The following is a 20,870-nucleotide window of genomic DNA, read 5'->3' as shown; positions in this document are numbered from 1 at the left end:
ATATGATTGTACGAGAAGCAGGAGGAATCTCTTCTCTCCTATGGAGCATGAGCTGAATCAGGAGTGAGACATTTCGTATGCTCGTGCATATGTTAACACATGACCTACATCGTAAAACTAAATTAAAAACTAACATTAAGTTGTCAAAGACATTCATTTCTATACAAACAAGAGACAGACATAGTAATGATTCTACATTAACTTGTCCTGCACTGATCAGACTAATTGAAATGTATGAAAGCCCGTTTCCGCCAGGGAGTTACAAAACAACGCGCTATGGTATCGCAGAATTCCGACTAAGTAACTCAGAATTGCGACTTAGTAACTCACAACTCCGACTTTATATCTCACATTTGCAACTTCGAAATAGCCCATATTTCATTGTCTGTCCTTTTGTTATTGTAACGGATTCGGGTTCTAGCTAGCAAGACCTGGGTTTGAGCCAATAGAGTGAGGCACGAAGTAGGGTGGGAGCGGCGAGGGCACAAGCCCTAGAACCCGAATTCGTTACAATAACAAAAGGTCAGACAATGAAATATTGGCTTTTCGAAGTCGCAAATGTGAGAGATAAAGTCAAAATTCTGAGTTTTTAGGTCGCAATTCTATGATTCTAAGTCACAATTCTGAGATACCATAGTGCGTTTTTTTTACTCCCTGGCGGAAACGGGCTTCCATAGGTTCTCGGTGCTGCGAAGCAAAAGCAATCTCTGGAAAATCAGACAAATTATTATCAGATCATGTCAAAAGCTGATCAGTATTTCTTTACTGGGAAGCAAAGAAATGCTTGTATTACACATTTTAATATGACATGCAATTACACATGAAAAATAGTAAAATTATTTTAATTGCGGTACGTGTTGATAGAACAGCCCCCTCGGTAAAAGACCGGGGTAAAGTTAGCTTGAAGTTCGAAAACGATTTTGGCACGCCCGTAGCGCTTTCACGAAATCTCTTAGAGTTACAAAAACACTTGCTTTGTGTATAAAATACATTGTGGATGCTTTCTCAGCCTTTACTTTTTCGTTTTTATGACATTTTTTTGACCAAGCACGAATATGCTTTTGACCATATCTCCGCAATGGAAGCACAGAACGCCTTCAAACCAAAAGCATTTTAAAGACCACGACTTGTGGATATTTCCACAGCCTTTACATCAATCTATCGGTGAGCTAATTATCTTTTTTTAAACCTCCGGTTTTTCATCGATGCGTAATTACGCACGAACTGGAACCCGGGGGACCGCTGTGTGCACACGTTCACAAAGCGAGAAATACTGTTCAATACGGCTTCATGCGAAAAACCCGTATATGACCATAGGAAGCAGAACAGCGCGGTCTCCAATTACCCAGACTGTAAGCACGGGAATAAAGCTTTGTCTGATTTCTGAAACCCTTCCTTTACGTCCTGTTTTCATTCAGGTAAGGGTCAACTATATTGAAAATACTACTGACAGCAGGAAGATTAAAATATTCTTTACTCAGCATCTTATTAAAAACAGCTCCCATGATGTTCAAACCGATTTTTTACACAGAACACTGACACAGCTTTGCATTCTGAATCTCTTTTTCTCATGCTTTTATTTAATATGGCACAATGCACTGGGATAGGGGTATTCTGTTCACAAACCAATAGCATTTAAACCACAGCACCCACAATGCTGCAAGTGTTTTGCACACTAAGCAGGTCCTCTGACTTTTCCCAGCTTTATTTTGGGTTGTGGAACCTTTCTTTATATTTTTTAGGATTTTCTGAAGATAACACTACAGGTGGGATGGGTGGGTTGTCTTCATGGCTCAATAGCATTTCAAATACAGCACCCACACTGCTGAAACCAAGTGTTTTACACACCAGACAGGCCCCCGAACCTCATACAACCTTACTGTGGCTGTGGCCCCTGTCTTTATTTTGTAATGAGTTTCTGAAGATAACACTACAGGTAATACACTGGGACAGGTGGGTCGTCTTCATGGCTCAATAGCATTTCAAATACAGCACCCACTCTGCTGAAACCAAGTGTTTTACACACCAGACAGGCCCCCAAACCTCATACAACCTTACTGTAGCTGTGGCCCCTTTCTTTAATTTTTTATGATTTTCTGAAGATTACACTACAGGTAATACACTGGGACGGGTGGGTCGTCTTCATGGCTCAATAGCATTTCAAATACAGCACCCACTCTGCTGAAACCAAGTGTTTTACACACCAGACAGGCCCCCAAACCTCATACAACCTTACTGTAGCTGTAGCCCCTTTCTTTAATTTTTTATGATTTTCTGAAGATTACACTACAGGTAATACACTGGGACGGGTGGGTCGTCTTCATGGCTCAATAGCATTTCAAATACAGCACCCACACTGTTGAAACCAAGTGTTTTACACACCAGACAGGCCCCCTAACTTTATATAACCTTGCTGTGGCTGTGGCCCCTTTCTTTAATTTTTTATGATTTTTTGAAGATAACACTACAGGTAATACACTGGGACAGGTGGGTCGTCTTCATGGCTCAATAGCATTTCAAATACAGCACCCACACTGTTGAAACCAAGTGTTTTACACACCAGACAGGCCCCCTAACTTTATATAACCTTGCTGTGGCTGTGGCCCCTTTCTTTAATTTTTTATGATTTTTTGAAGATAACACTACAGGTAATACACTGGGATAGGTGGGTCGTCTTCATGGCTCAATAGCAGTTCAAATACAGCACCCACACTGTTGAAACCAAGTGTTTTACACACCAGACAGGCCCCCTAACTTTATATAACCTTGCTGTGGCTGTGGCCCCTTTCTTTAATTTTTTATGATTTTTTGAAGATAACACTACAGGTAATACACTGGGACAGGTGGGTCATCTTCATGGCTCAATAGCATTTCAAATACAGCACCCACTCTGCTGAAACCAAGTGTTTTACACACCACACAGGTCCCCTAACCTTATACAACCTTTCTGTGGTTGTGGCCCCTTTCTTTATTTTTTTAATAAGAATTTTAGTTTTTCAATATGGCACCATTAGACAGGCGGTACATGGGGATTGGGGGGTGCTATTCATGAGTCAATAGCTCTTCAAGCACAACAGCCACAGTGCTGCAACCAGGTGTTTTACACCAGACATTTCCCCTAACCTTATACAACCTTGCTTTGAGTTGTGGAACATTTCTTTATTTTTTAATGTTTTTTTTTACTGTAATCAAGTGTTGTGCTCACTAGGCAGGCCTCCTGACCTTTCACAGTCATGCTTTGTTGTGTGCAACTTTAATTATCTTTTTAGGATTTTTTGAACATGGCAACTTCCACCGAGACGGGTGGGGGGTGTGGGGGTGCTCTTCAATAGCTTTTTCATCTATACACACAAACGGATGTAACCAAGACACTCAGAACCTGTCACGCAGGGGCTGACTGCTGAGGATAGGGATCCAATGCGGTGCCCTTGGTAGGGTTGGCGCGAGACGCAGGCGTAGTCGGAGTAAACAGGCAGGGGCCCGAGTCCGGGAAGGCGTAGAAGTTGCGTCGGTAGGCAGAGGCGTAAATGAAGAGACAGGCTGGGGTCAGGATCCGAGAAAGCGTAAAACAGGCGAAGGTACAAAATCGAGTGGCTAAAGCAGTTGTCGGAAAAGCGGGGTCGAGGTCCAGGGGAGAAGTCATAGTAAGGCAAAGGCGTAGTTAGTAGGTAAGCTCCGGGAGAGAATCTCAATCGTGAGCAATGACCGGGGGACAGATGAGGGTTTAAGTAGAGGACTGATTGACATGTGCACGTTTGGTATGGGGAGAGCTCGAGGGAATGCGGGAGCGCTTGCCTGCGTGAGGGAGATTCATGACAGAACCAACAGAATCAACCTGAACTCATAGAAAAACAAGAATGCCCCCGAGACACCTGAATCCCCCTCCTGGACCACTCTGGTATCAACACCCCCAAACCCATCCATACCAGCTAACAAGATTCAGAATCGGTGCAACCCTCCAACCTGGACCAAGAGCAGGATGGGACAAGAACCTGCACCACACAACGTACACAGGTTTGTATTTTTGGCTGAAGATGAAAATGTCTAACATAGATTGTTTTGGTTCTAGCAAACAATAAAAATAGTTGTTAAAATCCAAACACACATAATGAGATCACTCTCTGTCAGTATGTGTAACATTCTGGGTCTGGGCTCCTCTGTATTTGGGCTAAAGAGAGTTCAACAACATTTATTAAATGCACTGACATCATAATCTGACAAGATCCATTGTTTAGGGGAGACTTGACCACCCACTGTCCCCCTGGTATCGTGAAGCTCATTGTCCTTTAGCTTTCCAAAACCAGAATCACTTGGGACTCCGGGGGGATCGGTGTATGCAAAATATGAATTCCTTATGCAAGAAATTGTATATGGTCAATATAGCGATCATATCTTATCAGCAGATGGTAATCTCCAAGGAACAAGTAATAGGTTTATTCCACGCTGAAAAATGATCAAATGATTGATGAACCCAAGTGATTTGAAAGAAATGTTAAACAACTCAAAGCGAGGTTGTATAAGGTTAGGGGAGCTGTCTGGTGTGTAAAACACCTGGTTGCAGGACTGTGGCTGTTGTGCTTGAAGAGCTATTGACTCATGAATAGCACCCCCCAATCCCCATGTACCGCCTGTCTAATGGTGCCATATTGAAAAACTAAAATTCTTATTAAAAAAATAAAGAAAGGGGCCACAACCACAGCAAGGTTGTATAAGGTTCTGGGGGCTGTCTGGTGTGTAAAACACCTGGTTTCAGCAGTGTGGCTGTTGTATTTGAAATGCTATTGAGCCATGAAGAGACCCACCCGTCCCAGTGTATTACCTGTAGTGTAATCTTCAGAAAATCATAAAAAATTAAAGAAAGGGGCCACAGCTACAGTAAGGTTGTATGAGGTTTGGGGGCCTGTCTGGTGTGTAAAACACTTGGTTTCAGCAGAGTGGGTGCTGTATTTGAAATGCTATTGAGCCATGAAGACGACCCACCCGTCCCAGTGTATTACCTGTAGTGTAATCTTCAGAAAATCATAAAAAATTAAAGAAAGGGGCCACAGCTACAGTAAGGTTGTATGAGGTTTGGGGGCCTGTCTGGTGTGTAAAACACTTGGTTTCAGCAGAGTGGGTGCTGTATTTGAAATGCTATTGAGCCATGAAGACGACCCACCCGTCCCAGTGTATTACCTGTAGTGTAATCTTCAGAAAATCATAAAAAATTAAAGAAAGGGGCCACAGCTACAGTAAGGTTGTATGAGGTTTGGGGGCCTGTCTGGTGTGTAAAACACTTGGTTTCAGCAGAGTGGGTGCTGTATTTGAAATGCTATTGAGCCATGAAGACGACCCACCCGTCCCAGTGTATTACCTGTAGTGTAATCTTCAGAAAATCATAAAAAATTAAAGAAAGGGGCCACAGCTACAGTAAGGTTGTATGAGGTTTGGGGGCCTGTCTGGTGTGTAAAACACTTGGTTTCAGCAGAGTGGGTGCTGTATTTGAAATGCTATTGAGCCATGAAGACGACCCACCCGTCCCAGTGTATTACCTGTAGTGTAATCTTCAGAAAATCATAAAAAATTAAAGAAAGGGGCCACAGCTACAGTAAGGTTGTATGAGGTTTGGGGGCCTGTCTGGTGTGTAAAACACTTGGTTTCAGCAGAGTGGGTGCTGTATTTGAAATGCTATTGAGCCATGAAGACGACCCACCTGTCCCAGTGTATTACCTGTAGTGTTATCTTCAGAAACTCATTACAAAATAAAGACAGGGGCCACAGCCACAGTAAGGTTGTATGAGGTTCGGGGGCCTGTCTGGTGTGTAAAACACTTGGTTTCAGCAGTGTGGGTGCTGTATTTGAAATGCTATTGAGCCATGAAGACAACCCACCCATCCCACCTGTAGTGTTATCTTCAGAAAATCCTAAAAAATATAAAGAAAGGTTCCACAACCCAAAATAAAGCTGGGAAAAGTCAGAGGACCTGCTTAGTGTGCAAAACACTTGCAGCATTGTGGGTGCTGTGGTTTAAATGCTATTGGTTTGTGAACAGAATACCCCTATCCCAGTGCATTGTGCCATATTAAATAAAAGCATGAGAAAAAGAGATTCAGAATGCAAAGCTGTGTCAGTGTTCTGTGTAAAAAATCGGTTTGAACATCATGGGAGCTGTTTTTAATAAGATGCTGAGTAAAGAATATTTTAATCTTCCTGCTGTCAGTAGTATTTTCAATATAGTTGACCCTTACCTGAATGAAAACAGGGCGTAAAGGAAGGGTTTCAGAAGTCAAACAAAGCTTTATTCCCGTGCTTACAGTCTGGGTAATGGGAGACTGCGCTGTTCTGCTTCCTATGGTCATATACGGGTTTTTCGCACGAAGCGATTTGAACAGTATTTCTCGCGTTGTGAACGTGTGCACACAGCGGTCCCCCGGGTTCCAGTTCGTGCGTAATTACGCATCGATGAAAAACCGGAGGTTTAAAAAAAGATAATTAGCTCACTGATAGTTTGATGTAAAGAGTGTGGAAATATCCACAAGTCGTGGTCTTTAAAATGCATTTGGTTTGACGGCGTTCTGTGCTTCCATTGCGAAGATATGGACAAAAGAATATTCGTGCTTGGTCAAAAAAATGTCATAAAAACGAAAAAGTAAAGGCTGAGAAAGCATCCACAATGTATTTTATACACAAAACAAGCATTCTCGCAATTCTAAGAGGTTTCGTGAAAGCGCTACAGGCGTGCCAAAATCGTTTTCGAACTTCGAGCTAACTTTACCCCGGTCCCAGTTGGAGGACTTGAACCTGGCAGATGCGCCCTCCGAAGACCTGTCTGCAAGCGAGAACGACTCGCAGTCCTTGGCTCCCGACTTTCGCCGCCTTCCCGTGTCCAGAGACGCGTACTCCTCCTACTTCGACAAGGAGAAGATGAAGCCCGAGGCCGGCAGCCGCCCCTTACCCGCCTACATCAAGAGCGTCCTGTTTCCTCCCCAGCGAGGGCGGCAGCCGGCTCGCCCGGCCATCGGGGGCACCCGAGGAGTGGCTGTGTGGTGTGACTCCAGCAGGATGTACGTGAGGGTCAGTCGGCTCCTGTTCGGCTTCAGCTGTCGGCCATCGGAGGTGACCTTGGGCAACTGCAGCGTCAGCCGAACCACACGCAGTTACTTCTACTTCATCTACGGGCTTCACGAGTGCGGCACCGAGCGATCGGTAAGCAGGTCTTCATCTACAGGCAGTGTATCAATGTGAGCTGTAGGACCAGTGTCGGGGTTGCCTTTCCTGGGAATATCCCTTCCTCTGTGACCCTGCAGGTTGTCCAGGGCCGCCTGGTGTACTCCAACACTCTCCGCTATGCCCCGCCCTCCTCCAGTGCACCTGTGCATCGCTTCATTCCCTTCTCTGTGCCTGTCAAGTGCTCCTACAACAGGTAGGCAGGGCTCTGCTGCTGAGAACCCGCTAGGAAAGTGTCCAGATGCCCCTCATCCCCTCTGTCCTGCAGGTTCCACTACTCCTACAAGGTTGGCTATGTCCCCACGTGGGCCAGGAGAAGGACCTTCTTCAAGGACCTGAAGAACAAACGCAGCTTTGTGCTGCTCACCACCAACTGTAAGCTCCTTGAGCGAGTGGCTCCTCCTGCCTGCAGGGGGTGCTGTGTGCAGGTGTAATGCTGCCTCTCTCTCTCCAGCCCGCTGGGTCCGGCTCTCTCCTAAGGATGAGTACTTCCTGGGTCAGCCCATGTACTTCCAGGCCACTGCCTATTTTGCCACAGCAGAGCAGAGGCTGTACATCCACTCGTGTTACGTAACGGAGAAACCAGACCAGCACTCCCAGCCCCGTTTCCCTGTGATCGACAACTTGGGGTACGGCCCCTTCTGGGAGGAGAGGTGGGCAGGAGCCCCGAGAGCCTGCAGGGGTTCATCCTTGTCCTTGTCCCCAGGTGCATGGTGGACAGCAAGGCAGATGGCTGCCTGTCCAGGTTTGTCCCCTCCAAGCAGAAGGATGTGCTCCGCTTCACGATTGATGCCTTCCTCTTCCAGAAGAAGCTGTCCAGGAAGGTACTGCTCTCAAAGGCTGCTCAGCCTTCTTGCTCTACTGATCCATGGTCTGCTTTCACAACCATGATCTAGATGTGAACCAGACTGTGGCAGCTGTAGTGCCTAGAGCTGCCAGCTTGCCTTCACTGATGGCAGAAGGTCCTTCTCTGTCCTCTATTGGCCTTGATCCCTTAATGCTGTGACCTTCCCTCTTGCAGCATGAAGTGACTGAGCTGTACATGCACTGTGTCATGGCTGTGGCTCCTGCTAAAGCAACACCAAGGACCAAGTCCTGCACCTACAACAGGGAGGCTAAGAGGTACTTCTGCAAGGAGCCAGCTGAGGGTGCTCTGGGACATGCCAGGTGGAGGCCTCACCTGTCCTCCTCTCCTCCAGGTGGGAGGAGCTGTATGGTGACCATGAGGTCTGTGCCTGCTGTGAGTCCAGGTGTGCTGGCAGTTGGAATGAAGGTGGGTCTGGTTCTCTATCCCTTGTGGATGCATCTCTGCCCAAGAGACAACCATGCTTGGACAACTGAGGAATGATCCCATGCTGGACAAAGGGACTGTTTAGATGAGTAGCATCACTGTGGGACTCTGGGTATAGCAGATCCCTCACTCCTGGGTGTTGCTTGTCCACAGGTACCAGGAGCCTGGTGACCAGCAGCCGGGTGGCTGTGGCACCAGTAGAAGCTCCTCTGGATGTGGGAGCTGACTGGACTGAGGATGTGGAGGGAGACCCTCAGAGCACCAGTGAGGATGTGGAGGGAGACCCTCAGAGCTCCAGTGAAGATGTGGAGGGAGCAGATGACTTTGGAGATGTTGGCCAGTGGACAGGTAGGGTCTGGCAGGAGGAGCTCCTGTAGGGGTGGTGTCTTGCAGTTCAGCTGGATTGTTCTCCTTCTTTCTCCCCAGGTGCCTGAATGAAGGCTCCAGCCTGGCCCTTGTGACTCTCCTGCCTCCACTCGCCTTGTAATGGCAACATCTCAATAAAGCTGTGAAAGACCCTTCTGCCTGCCCTTGTTTCTTTATGGTTTATAGGTTTGAATGGGGTGGAGGAGTTCAAGGGAAGTGAGACCCATTAATCAATGGAAGTATTTGTGGGGGTTCCCCTTTCAAGAATGCTTCCCATATTGCTGCCAATGAGGACTGAAAATGGCTGGAGTAATAAAGTGTTGTACTGGGGGAAGATGGGTGCACTATTCCTTGGGCAGGGCAGTGTGATTTATTTTTTTTTTTTACTGTGGGAGAGACAGAGGTGTTCAATATACTGGAAATCCTCCCATTTCCGAGAGGGGTAGTGGTTATGGAGTGAGTTGCTACTGTAATGCCCAATAAGAGTGAGATCTGGTGTCCTATTCTGGGCTGCACAAACTGACTAAAATAACACAAGGAAGGAATTGTCAACAGGGGCTTGGTGTAAAGTAGGCCTTCCCTTCCTTGGCAGAGGAATAATACTGGTGCGTGAACATCAATGAATAATGGTGCAGTTAGAATCTCGGAGGTCTTATGTTATGGGTGTTGGTTTCACAGCAGTGGTAGTGGACGGTCATGAGAAGTATTAGGATTGAGACTGGAGATCCCAGTACTTGATCCGGAAGACAGGTGTTCACAACTACCTCTACCAGCAACACAGATGGTGTAGATTGAGACTGAACGCTTACTACACAAAGCCTCTCCCCTGTTTCAGTGTCCCGTGTCATGGATTTCAAGTGAATCCTAGTCTTCCTTTGTGACTACCTATAATTTGCACAAATCATGATGGCCCACTAAGGCTGTCAATTTTTAGCCCTACTGCAGTGCCCTATTAAAGTTTCAAGGATTTAGAATAAACTATTTTATATAATGGTTCCGAAGGTGGCTTCTCAAAGCACTTGACAGAATTACAATAAGAATACACAGTATAAAACAATTCCAATAGATTGAGGAGACCATGGCTGGTGGTACTAAGGAAAGTAGAAGCAGAGGGGTAAAGAATGGAACCAGTTCAGTAAAGGCTCTTCTACAGAACAAGGTGTTGAGTCTGAATTTGAAGGAGTTTAGGGAAGGTGACTCTGGTATCCTTGGAGAGAGAGTTCCAGAGCTTGGGGGCATAACAGCAGAAGGCCCTGTCACCCATACAGTGTAGACGGGCTTGGGGGACAGTTAGGAGACTAGAATTAGAAGAGTGAAGGTTATGATGTGGGGAGTAAGGGTGATAATAGATCAAACTGCTACTGAGAAGCAACTGAAATGTGATGGCATGTTCTACAATTTATGCAAGACAGGTAATGTTAGGATTTTATGGAACAGTGGTAATGGCAGCACTTTTGAGGATCGTTGGTACAACAGCAATGCTCAAGGGTTCATTTCTAATATTGAGGACAATGGGTTATATACCCAACGTTCTTACCAAAGGATAAGAGACCCTTTGCTATATAAAAAGACTCCTTTCCACCACTAATTTATACATGTTTGGTTCATTTGGGTTTTATCAGTTAAACATTTAATATTGTATTTGTCAGTTTGTTGATGCCTATATATCACAGTGATCTGCACACACATCTTTGACTGAATATGGGCTGCCAAACCTCTCCACCAAACTTATGTATCACGGTAGATACACAAGAAGTTTCTTTGTAATAACAGGGTTGGTGCCAGTATTCAGATTGGGTCAACTGCAAGGTAAGAACAGTATCACATTAACTGGAGATGATCCAGAGATTAGCATGCAGCTCTGTACGCCAGATTAATACCGATTTGCAACGCGCTCGTCTGCTGACTTAAGTGCCCTGCTCAGTAATCACAATGTTCCCAATTGCAATGAGCCCAAGGAAACAGCTGCTGCCCTCTAGAGGACACTACAGGACAGGAGACAGGACTAAGTACAATTCCTGCAATAGACTAAGCAGTTTAGTGCCAAACTAATGGAACACTGAATCCTATGGGACAGTTCCGAATGTAGTAACAGCTTAATACTGAAATAATATCATAAACACCTCGTGATCTTAAGAATCTGTCGCTGTTAAAAAGTATTGTAATAATAAGCTAAAACTGTACTGCAGCCACAACACAGTGGACCTGCAGCTCCTGTCCTGATCATACAGAAAGATGTCATCACAATGTAGTGTGCTCTCTGAAGGCACCAGTTCTGTAGGGTTTGGGCATTTACTGGGACAATTATTAATTGTAGCAGTAAATCACAAAATTGATTCTTTTGATGGCTTTAGAATCCAACCATGCGATATTAATCAAACAACGCACATACACAGGTACTAATACACGAGGATACATTTATTAATACATAGAATATGCATATAAACCTAACAGATCTTATCGAGAGGGTTATCAGAATACAAAAGATATATATTCAGTCAGTTACAAAGTGTTACATATATCAAGAGGACATACGTTCAGTATATCATTAAATTAGACCGTTTCATAAAGTGAACTTGGTTACAACTTCTACATTAGATACTCAAAACAAGTACATAACTCTTAGGAATTAAATTGATATCAACTGGTTGGGATAACAATTGAATTCTCGAGCAGTAATGCAGTGAAGTTGAATACTCATCCAAACTCTGGGGATTCAGATCTCCTGCGGGCACAAAGAAACAGTTGCAGGCTGTTGCTGTCCAATCCGCGCTCTCTGGCTCGGTGCCAGGCTGTGCTGTGCGGCTTGCGACGGTGCGCTGCTGATGCTCACTGACCAGCTAGTTAGTTTTGGCTTTAACTAGCAAAGTTTATGCACAGGAGAAAAGATGACTGTGGGTCCCAGCAAGTCAGGAAGAGGACCGGTTCGTTCCTGACGATGAGCTAGTTCTGAATAGTGATTCAGCTGTCCACAGTTCTGACCTGTTCACGAGGCTTGCTGCTGATGCTAACCTCGGGTGGATCCTCTGGTTACTCTCTGGCAACCTCCGCTCTAGACTCTTAGAACAAAGGAAAGTTCTGGCACTCGGACACACTGGCCGTTCCGTGGTTGTCCGGGCTGAGTCTCAGGATGGTCAGGAGGCGCGCTGCGAGAATGTCCTGCCCTTGGGAGCCTTCTGCTCCTGGGCCGTCCTGCCCTGGAATTCTCCTTTGAGAAGTCTACAGAATCCTACTGGAGCTCTGTGTTGCCTGTTTTTACCTGGAGGAACTTCAGCTCATTCATTGGCTGAAAGTTCCATGGGCATCAGAGTCCCCCGTGGGTTACTCAGCCCTACCAGTCCCTGATTGGTTGATCAAGGTGAGATATGAGTCACTTACTCCTGACACTTAGGAATGCAATCCAGATGTCCATCTGGCACTCCCTAGACAGATAGGCGCCAATGGATGACCATTGATCATGATAGCCAGGCTTAGCTAAGTGCATCCCCCTTTTGGAGATGTCCCTTATCAAAAGAAAACATCTTTAAATCAGCCTGCATGAATAGCTTCTCTGTGGCTGCACCACAGAGATGAAGGGAGAGATGGGGCCTCATTTGGAAAAGCACAGCAACATTTAATTCTGTCTTATTAACCAGCATTGCCGCTACAGTGCTTAACGCAGAGAGTGGCGAGGCTGGGATGTCAGGGCCATACGACAATTCTTTATGCAGAGAGTGGAGGCATTGGTGTCAGGGCCATACGACAGTGCTTTATGCAGAAACTGGCGGGGGTGGGAAGTCAGGGCCTGATGAGACTGCTTTATGCAGAGAGTGGAGGGGTGGGTGTCAGGGCCATACAACACTTCTTTACGTAGACAGTGGCAGGGGTGGGATGTCAGAGCCTGAGAACACTGCTTAACGCAGAGGGTGGAGGGGTGGGTGTCAGGGCCATACGACACTTCCTTACGCAGAGAGTGGCAGGGGTGGGATGTCAGGGCCTGACGGTACTGCTTTACGCAGATAGTGGCGGGGGTGGGATATCAGGGCTTAACAACATTGCTTTATGCAGAGAGTGGAAGGTTGGGTGTCAGGGCCATACGACAGGGGTTAACGCAGAGAGTGGCGAGGGTAGGATATCAGGGCCATACGATAATTCTTTACGCAGAGAGTGGAGGGATTGGTGTCAGGCCCATATGACAGTGCTTAACGCAGTGAGTGGAGGGGTGGGTGTCAGGGCCATATGACAGTGCTTTAGGCAGAGAGTGGAGGGGTGGGTGTCATGGCCATATGACAGTGCTTTAGGCAGAGAGTGGAGGGGTGGGTGTCATGGCCATATGACAGTGCTTTAGGCAGAGAGTGGAGGGGTGGGTGTCAGGGCCATATGACAGTGCTTTATGCAGATAGTGGAGGGGTGCGTGTCAGAGCCATAAGATACTTCTTTACGCAGAGAGTGGCAGGGGTGGGATTTCAGGGCATGAAGACACTGGTTTATGCAGTTAATGGAGCGGTGGGTGTAAGGGACATAGGACAATTCTTTACGGAGAGAGTGGCGGGGTTGGGATGTCAGAGCCTGACAGCATCGGTTAACGCAGAGAGTGGAGGGGTGGGTATCAGGGCCATACGACACTTCTTTTCGCAGAGAGTGGCAGGGGTGGGATGTCAGGGCCTGACGATACTGCTTTACGCAGATAGTGGCGGGGGTGGGTGTCAGGGCCATACGACAGTGCTTAACGAAGTGAGCGGCGAGGCTGGGATGTCAGGGCCATACGACAGTGCTTTACGCAGATCATGGAGGGGTGAGTGTCAGGGCCATATGACAGTGCTTTAGGCAGAGAGTGGCGTGGGTGGGATGTCAGGGCCTGACCATACTGCTATACGCAGAGAGTGGCGGGGGTGGGATGTCAGGGCCTGACAAGATTGCTTAATGCAGAGAGTGGAGGGGTGGGTGTCAGGGCTATACAACACTTATTTATTCAGAGAGTGGCGGGGGTGGGACGTCAGGGCCTGACGATACTGCTTTACGCAGAGAGTGGAGGGGTGGGTGTCAGGACCATACGACACTTATTTACGCAGAGAATGGCGGGGGTGGGATGTCAGGGCCTGACGATACTGCTTTACGCAGAGAGTGGAGGGGTGGGTGTCAGGGCTTGACAACACTGCTTTATGCAGAGAGTGGAGGGGTGGGATGTCAGGGCCTGACGATACTGCTTTACGCAGATAGTGGCGGGGGTGGGATGTCAGAGCTTGACGTCACTGCTTTAAGCACAGAGTGGACGGGTGGGTGTCAGGGCCATACCACACTTCTTTACGCAGAGAGTGGCGGGAGTGGGATGTCAGGGCCTGACGATACTACTTTACGCAATTAGTGGTGGGGATGGGATGTCAGTGCCATACGACACTTCTTTATGTAGATAGTAGCGAGGTGGGTGTCATGGCCATACGACACTGCTTTACACAGTGAGTGGCGAGGGTGGGATGTCAGGGTCGTACGACACTGCTTTACGCAGAGAGTATAGGAGGTAGGATATCAGAGCCTGACAACACTTCTTTATGTAGAGAATGGCGGGGATTGGATGTCAGGGCCTGACGACACTGCTTAATGCAGAGAGTGGAGGGGTGGGTGTCAGGGCCATTCGACACTTCTTTACGCAGGAAGTGGCAGGGGTGGGATGTCAGGGCCTGACGATACTGCTTTACGCAGATAGTGGCGGGGGTTAGATGTCAGGGCCATATGACAGTGCTTTACGCAGAGAGTGGAGGGGGTGGAATGTCAGGGCTTGACGTCACTGCTTTAAGCACAGAGTGAACGGATGGGTGTCAGGGCCATACGACACTTCTTTACGCAGAGAGTGGCGGGATTGGAATGTCAGGGCCTGACGATACAACTTTACGCAGTTAGTGCTGGGGGTGTGATGTCAGGGCCATGTGACACTGCTTTACACAGAGTGTGGCGGGGTTGGGATGTCAGGGCCATATGACACTGCTTTACACAGAGAGTGGCGGGGGTGGGATGTCAGGGCCTGACAACACAGCTTAACGCAGATAGTGGAGGGGTGGGTGTCAGGGCCATACGACACTTCTTTACGCAGACAGTGGCGGGAGTGGGATGTCAGGGCTTGACGTCACTGCTTTATGCAAAGAATGGAGCGGTGGGTGTCAGGGCTATACGACTGTGCTTTCCGCAGAGAGTGGTGAGGGTGTGATGTCAGGGCCATACAACAGTGCTTTACACAGAGAGTGGCGGGGGTGGGATGTCAGGGCCTGACAACACTGCTTGACGCAGAGAGTGGAGGGGTGGGTGTCAGGGCCATACGACACTTCTTTAAGTAGAGTGTGGCTGGGGTGGGATGTCAGGGCTTGACGACACTGCTTTATGCAGAGAGTGGAGGGGTGGGTGTCAGGGCTATACGACAGTGCTATACGCAGAGAGTGGTGGGGGTGTGATGTTAGGGCCATACGACAGTGCTTTATACAGAGAGTGGCGGGGGGATGTCAGGGCCTGAAGATACTGCTTTACGCAGATAGTGGTGGGGGTGTGATGTCAGGGCCATACGACACTTTAAGCAGGGAGTGGCAGGGGTGGGATGTCAGGGCCTGACGATACTGCTTTAGGCAGATAGTGGCGGGGGTGGGATGTCAGGGCCAGACGACAGTGCTTTACGCAGAGAGTGGAGGGGGTGGAATGTCAGGGCTTGACGTCACTGCTTTAAGCACAGAGTGGATGGGTGAGTGTCAGGGCCATACGACACTTCTTTGCGCAGAGAGTGGCAGGAGTTGGATGTCAGGGCCTAACGATACTACTTTACGCAGTTAGTGGTGGAGGTGGGATGTCAGGGCCATACGACACTTCTTTACGTAGAGAGTGGAGGGGGTTGGATGTCAGGGCTTGACGTCACTGCTTTATGCAAAGAATGCAGGGGTGGGTGTCAGGGCTATATGACTGTGCTTTCCGCAGAGAGTGGTGGGGGTGGGATGTCAGGGCCATACGACACTTCTTTACGTAGAGAGTGGCGGGGGTGGGATGTCAGGGCCTGACAACTCAGCTTAACGCAGAGAGTGGAGGGGTGGTTGTCAGGGCCATACGACACTTCTTTAAGTAGAGTGTGGCTGGGGTGGGATGTCAGGGCTTGACGACACTGCTTTATGCAGAGAGTGGAGGGGTGGGTGTCAGGGCTATACGACAGTGCTATACACAGAGAGTGGTGGGGGTGTGATGTTAGGGCCATACGACAGTGCTTTATACAGAGAGTGACGGGGGAGGGATGTCAGGGCTTGACGACACTGCTTTCTGCAGATAGTAGAGGGGTGGGTGTCAGGGCTATACAACAGTGCTTTCCGCAGAGAGTGGAGGGGTGTGATGTCAGAGCCATACGACACTTCTTTACGCAGGTAGTGGCAGGGGTGGGATTTCAGGGCCTGATGATACTGCTTTATGCAGATAGTGGAGGGGGTGGGATGTCAGGGCCAGACCACAGTGCTTTACACAGAGAGTGGAGGGGGTGGAATGTCAGGGCTTGACGTCACTGTTTTAACCACAGAGTGAACGGGTGGGTGTCAGGGCCATACGACACTTCTTTACATAGAGAGTGGCGGGGGTGGGATGTCAGGGCTTGACGACACTGCTTGACGTAGAGAGTGGTGGGGGTGTGATGTCAGGGCCATACAACAGTGCTTTACACAGAGAGTGGAGGGGTGGATGTCAGGGCCATACTACACTTCTTTACGTAGAGAGTGGCGGGGGCGGGATGTCAGGGCTTGATGACACTGCTTTATGCAGAGAGTGGAGGGGTGGGTGTCAGGGCTATACGACTGTGCTTTCCGCAGAGAGTGGTGAGGGTGTGATGTCAGGGCCTGACGATACTGCTTTACGTAGAGAGTGGCGGGGGTAGGATGTCAGGGCTTGACGACACTACTTTATGCAGAGAGTGGAGGGGTGGGTGTCAGGGCCATACGACACTTCTTTACGTAGAGAGTGGCGGGGGTGGGATGTCAGGGCCTGAAGATACTGCTTTTCGCAGAGAGCGGTGGAGGTGGGATGTCATGGTTATACGACAGTGCTTTCCACTGAGAGTGGTGGGGGTGGGATGTCATGGCCGTAAGACACTGCTTTATGCAGAGAGTTGAGGGATTGATGTCAGGGCCATACGACAGTGCTCCACTCAGGCCTCTGCTTGAATTTCTACTCCTCCTCTCTCTCCCTACCTCTACCTCTCCCTCTCCCTACCTCTCTCCCTACCTCTCCCTTTTCCCCTCCCTACCTCTCTCCCTACCTCTACCTCTCCCTCTCTGTGGGGCCAGCAGGGGGCGCTCACCTTGCGGTCTGTGTGGGTCCTATTGCCCCAGTATAGTGACGGGGGACACGATCTGGCCCACCAGCGACAAGCAGGTTACCAGATCTAGACAAAGGGGGCAACTCTTAGTCGTATGAGCTTAGTCACACATCGCAGCGATTAAAAAAACAAAACAAACATATTATGTCCGTTACTAACGACTTTTTTTTCCTACATTGAAAGTCTCTTTCCTGGGTGATTTTCTACCGCGCCTGGGGCTCCTCATTTCTCCTCGGTGTCTCATCGCGGGCGGATTTGAAACAGACCACAGAACCTGCCGCTGCAGTGCTCTCGGTTAGAGGCTCTCATCCTGCATCACCAATCTTACACAGGAGGGACGGAGCTGGATTTCTGTCTGGAAAATAAACTCCAGAGTGAGAGAGAGCAGAGAGGGGTAGGGAGAGGTAGAGAGAGGTAGAGGGGTAGGGAGAGGGAGAGAGGGAGAGAGGTGGAGGGCGAGGGAGAGGGAGAGAGGTGGAGAGAGAGGGGGTTAGGGAGAGAGGGAGAAGTAGAGAGAGGGAGAGGTAGAGGTAGGGAGAGAGGTAGGGAGGGGAAAAGGGAGAGGTAGAGAGAGGGAGAGGTAGAGGTAGGGAGAGAGAGGGAGGAGGAGTACAAATTCAAGAAGGGGAAAATCCACAACACAACACAGGCGTCGGCATGCATGGGCTACAAAAGGAACAAGTAAAATGTTTCTTCTGGGCTGAAAAGAGAAGGAAGGAAAACACACCGTTGTGGCGCTACGACACGAAGACGCCGAACCAGTTGAGCACAGCAAACCCAACCTGTTCTCACAAGTTGCTTGCGCTTCAGGCGAAATAAAAGCTGCTGAGCTAAATCAGGAATGCGGTAACTATTAGGACTGCTCACTGTTCCTCAGGCTGGGACAGGAGAGCACAAACTGTATTATTATTATTGAGAGACAGGCTCACTGTCTGTTCCTCAGGCTGGGACAGAGGATCACACACTGTATTATTATTATTTAGAGACAGGCTCACTGTCTGTTCCTCAGAGTTGGACAGGAGATCCCACACTGAATTATTATTATAGAGAGACAGGCTCACTGTATGTTCCGCAGGCTGGGTCAGGAACTCACACAGTATTATTATTATTATTGAGAGACAGTCTCACTGTCTGTTCCTCAGGCTGGGACAGGAGATCACACACTGTATTATTATTATTATTGAGAGACAGGCATACTGTCTGTTCCCCAGGCTGGGACAGGAGATAACACTGTATTATTATTGAGAGACAAACTCACTGTCTGTTCCTCAGGCTGGGACAGTAGATCACACTGTATTATTATTATTGAGAGTCTGGCTCACTGTTCCCCAGGCTGGGACAGGAGATCCCACACTGTATTATTATTATTTAGAGACAGACTCACTGTCTTTTCCTCAGTCTGGGACAGGTGGTCACACACTGTGTATTATTATTGAGACAGGCTCACTGTCTGTTCCTCAGGCTAGGACAGTAGATCACACTGTATTATTATTATTAATATTATTGAGAGTCTGGCACACTGTTCCCCAGGCTGGGACAGGAGATCACACACTGTATTATTATTATTTTGAGACAGGCTCACTGTTTGTTCCTCAGGCTGGGACAGGAGATCCCACACTGAATTATTATTATAGAGAGACAGGCTCACTGTATGTTCCGCAGGCTGGGTCAGGAACTCACACAGTATTATTATTATTATTGAGAGACAGTCTCACTGTCTGTTCCTCAGGCTGGGACAGGAGATCCCACACTGAATTATTATTATTGAGAGACAGGCTTACTCTCTGTTCCTCAGGCTGAGAGAGGACATCACATACTGTATTATTATTGATTGACAGGCTCATTGTTCCTCAGGCTGGGACAGGAGATCCCACACTATATTATTATTATTGAGAGACATGCTCACTGTTTGTTCCTCAGACTGGGACAGGACATCCCACACTGGATTATTATTATTGAGAGACAGGATCACTGTCTGTTCCGCAGGCTAAGACAGGAGATCACATGCTGTAATATTATTATTGAGAGACAAGCTCACTGTCTGTTCCTTAGGCTGGAACAGGAGATCACACACTGTACTTTTATTATTGAGAGACAGGCTCACTGTTCCTCAGGCTGGGACAGGAGATCAGACTGTATTATTAATATTGAGAGACAACCTCACTGTTCCTCAGGCTGGGACAGGAGATGACACACTGTATTATTATTATTATTGAGAGACAGGCTCACTGTTCCTCAGGCTGGGACAGGACATCACATACTGTATTATTATTGATTGACAGGCTCATTGTTCCTCAGGCTGGGACAGGAGATCCCACACTATATTATTATTATTGAGAGACATGCTCACTGTTTGTTCCTCAGACTGGGACAGGACATCCCACACTGGATTATTATTATTGAGAGACAGGATCACTGTCTGTTCCGCAGGCTAAGACAGGAGATCACATGCTGTAATATTATTATTGAGAGACAAGCTCACTGTCTGTTCCTTAGGCTGGAACAGGAGATCACACACTGTACTTTTATTATTGAGAGACAGGCTCACTGTTCCTCAGGCTGGGACAGGAGATCAGACTGTATTATTAATATTGAGAGACAACCTCACTGTTCCTCAGGCTGGGACAGGAGATGACACACTGTATTATTATTATTATTATTGAGAGACAGGCTCACTGTTCCTCAGGCTGGGACAGGAAATCACACAGTGTATTATTATTATTGAGAGACAGGCTCACAGTCTGTTCCTCAGGCTGGGACAGGAAATCACACACTGTACTTTTATTATTGAGATACAGGCTCACTGCGTGTTCCTCAGGCTGAGACAGTAGATCACACTATTATAATTATTGAGAGGCTGACTCACTGTTTCCCAGGCTGGGACAGGAGATCACACACTGGATTATTATTATTGAGAGACAGGCTCACTGTCTGTTCCTCTGGCTGGGGCAGGGAATCACATACTGTATTATTAGTATTATTGAGAGACAGACTCGCTGTCTGCTCCTCAGGCTGGGACAGGAGATCACACACTGTTGTAGTGTGCTCTCACGAGGCACCAGTTCTGTAGGGGTTTGGGCATTTACTGGGACAATTATTCTTGTGGCAGTAAATCACAAAATTAATTCTTTTAATGGTCTTAGAATCCAACCATGCGATATAACTCAAACAACGCACACACAGGTACTAATACACGAGGATACATTTATTAAGATATAGAATATGCATGTAAACCTAACAGATCTTATCGTAAGGGTTATCAGAATACAAAAGATATAAATTCATTCAGTTACAAAGAGTTACACATATCAAGAGGACATAAGTTCGGTATATCATTCATTTAGAACTTTAGAAGTTTTCAACTTCTACATTAGATACTCAAAACAAGTACATAACCCTTAGGAATTAAATTGATATCAACTGGTTGGGAGCAGTAATGCAATGAAGTTGAATACTCACTGCCGCTGGGCATGTATTCTCACCGTTTCCATAGTGTAGCGGTTATCACGTTGGCCTCACACGCGAAAAATCCCCGGTTTGAAAGCAGACGGAAACAGCCTCGTTTCGCACGCTCCTGTACTTCATAGAGGTCTTGAGCGACTGGTCATTTGTTCCCAATGTATTTCCGGTGCCTTCATGCACTCTTGTACCAAACGCACGTTCCTTCTGTACGCGGAGCTGATCATTTGCAATTGGGCT

General features: G+C 47.6%; 1 protein-coding gene across 1 annotated transcript in view; it reads left to right on the top strand.

Moving 5' to 3' along the window:
• Positions 1–20,870, top strand: part of LOC138242657 (zona pellucida sperm-binding protein 3-like) — a 197,537-nt gene that overhangs the window by 11,066 nt on the left and 165,601 nt on the right. Inside the window, exons 2-9 of the mRNA XM_069198210.1 lie at positions 6,716–7,185; positions 7,287–7,402; positions 7,475–7,581; positions 7,661–7,835; positions 7,913–8,030; positions 8,228–8,328; positions 8,406–8,479; positions 8,651–8,803. Of these exons, the coding sequence (XP_069054311.1) occupies positions 6,716–7,185; positions 7,287–7,402; positions 7,475–7,581; positions 7,661–7,835; positions 7,913–8,030; positions 8,228–8,328; positions 8,406–8,479; positions 8,651–8,803 (1,314 nt within the window). The remainder of the gene's footprint in view (positions 1–6,715; positions 7,186–7,286; positions 7,403–7,474; positions 7,582–7,660; positions 7,836–7,912; positions 8,031–8,227; positions 8,329–8,405; positions 8,480–8,650; positions 8,804–20,870) is intronic.

Source organism: Lepisosteus oculatus, chromosome 14 (genome assembly GCF_040954835.1).
Source record: "Lepisosteus oculatus isolate fLepOcu1 chromosome 14, fLepOcu1.hap2, whole genome shotgun sequence".
Lineage (NCBI taxonomy): Eukaryota > Metazoa > Chordata > Actinopteri > Semionotiformes > Lepisosteidae > Lepisosteus > Lepisosteus oculatus.
The sequence above is the reverse complement of the archived record's forward strand: the minus strand, read 5'-3'. Positions and strand labels throughout refer to the sequence as shown.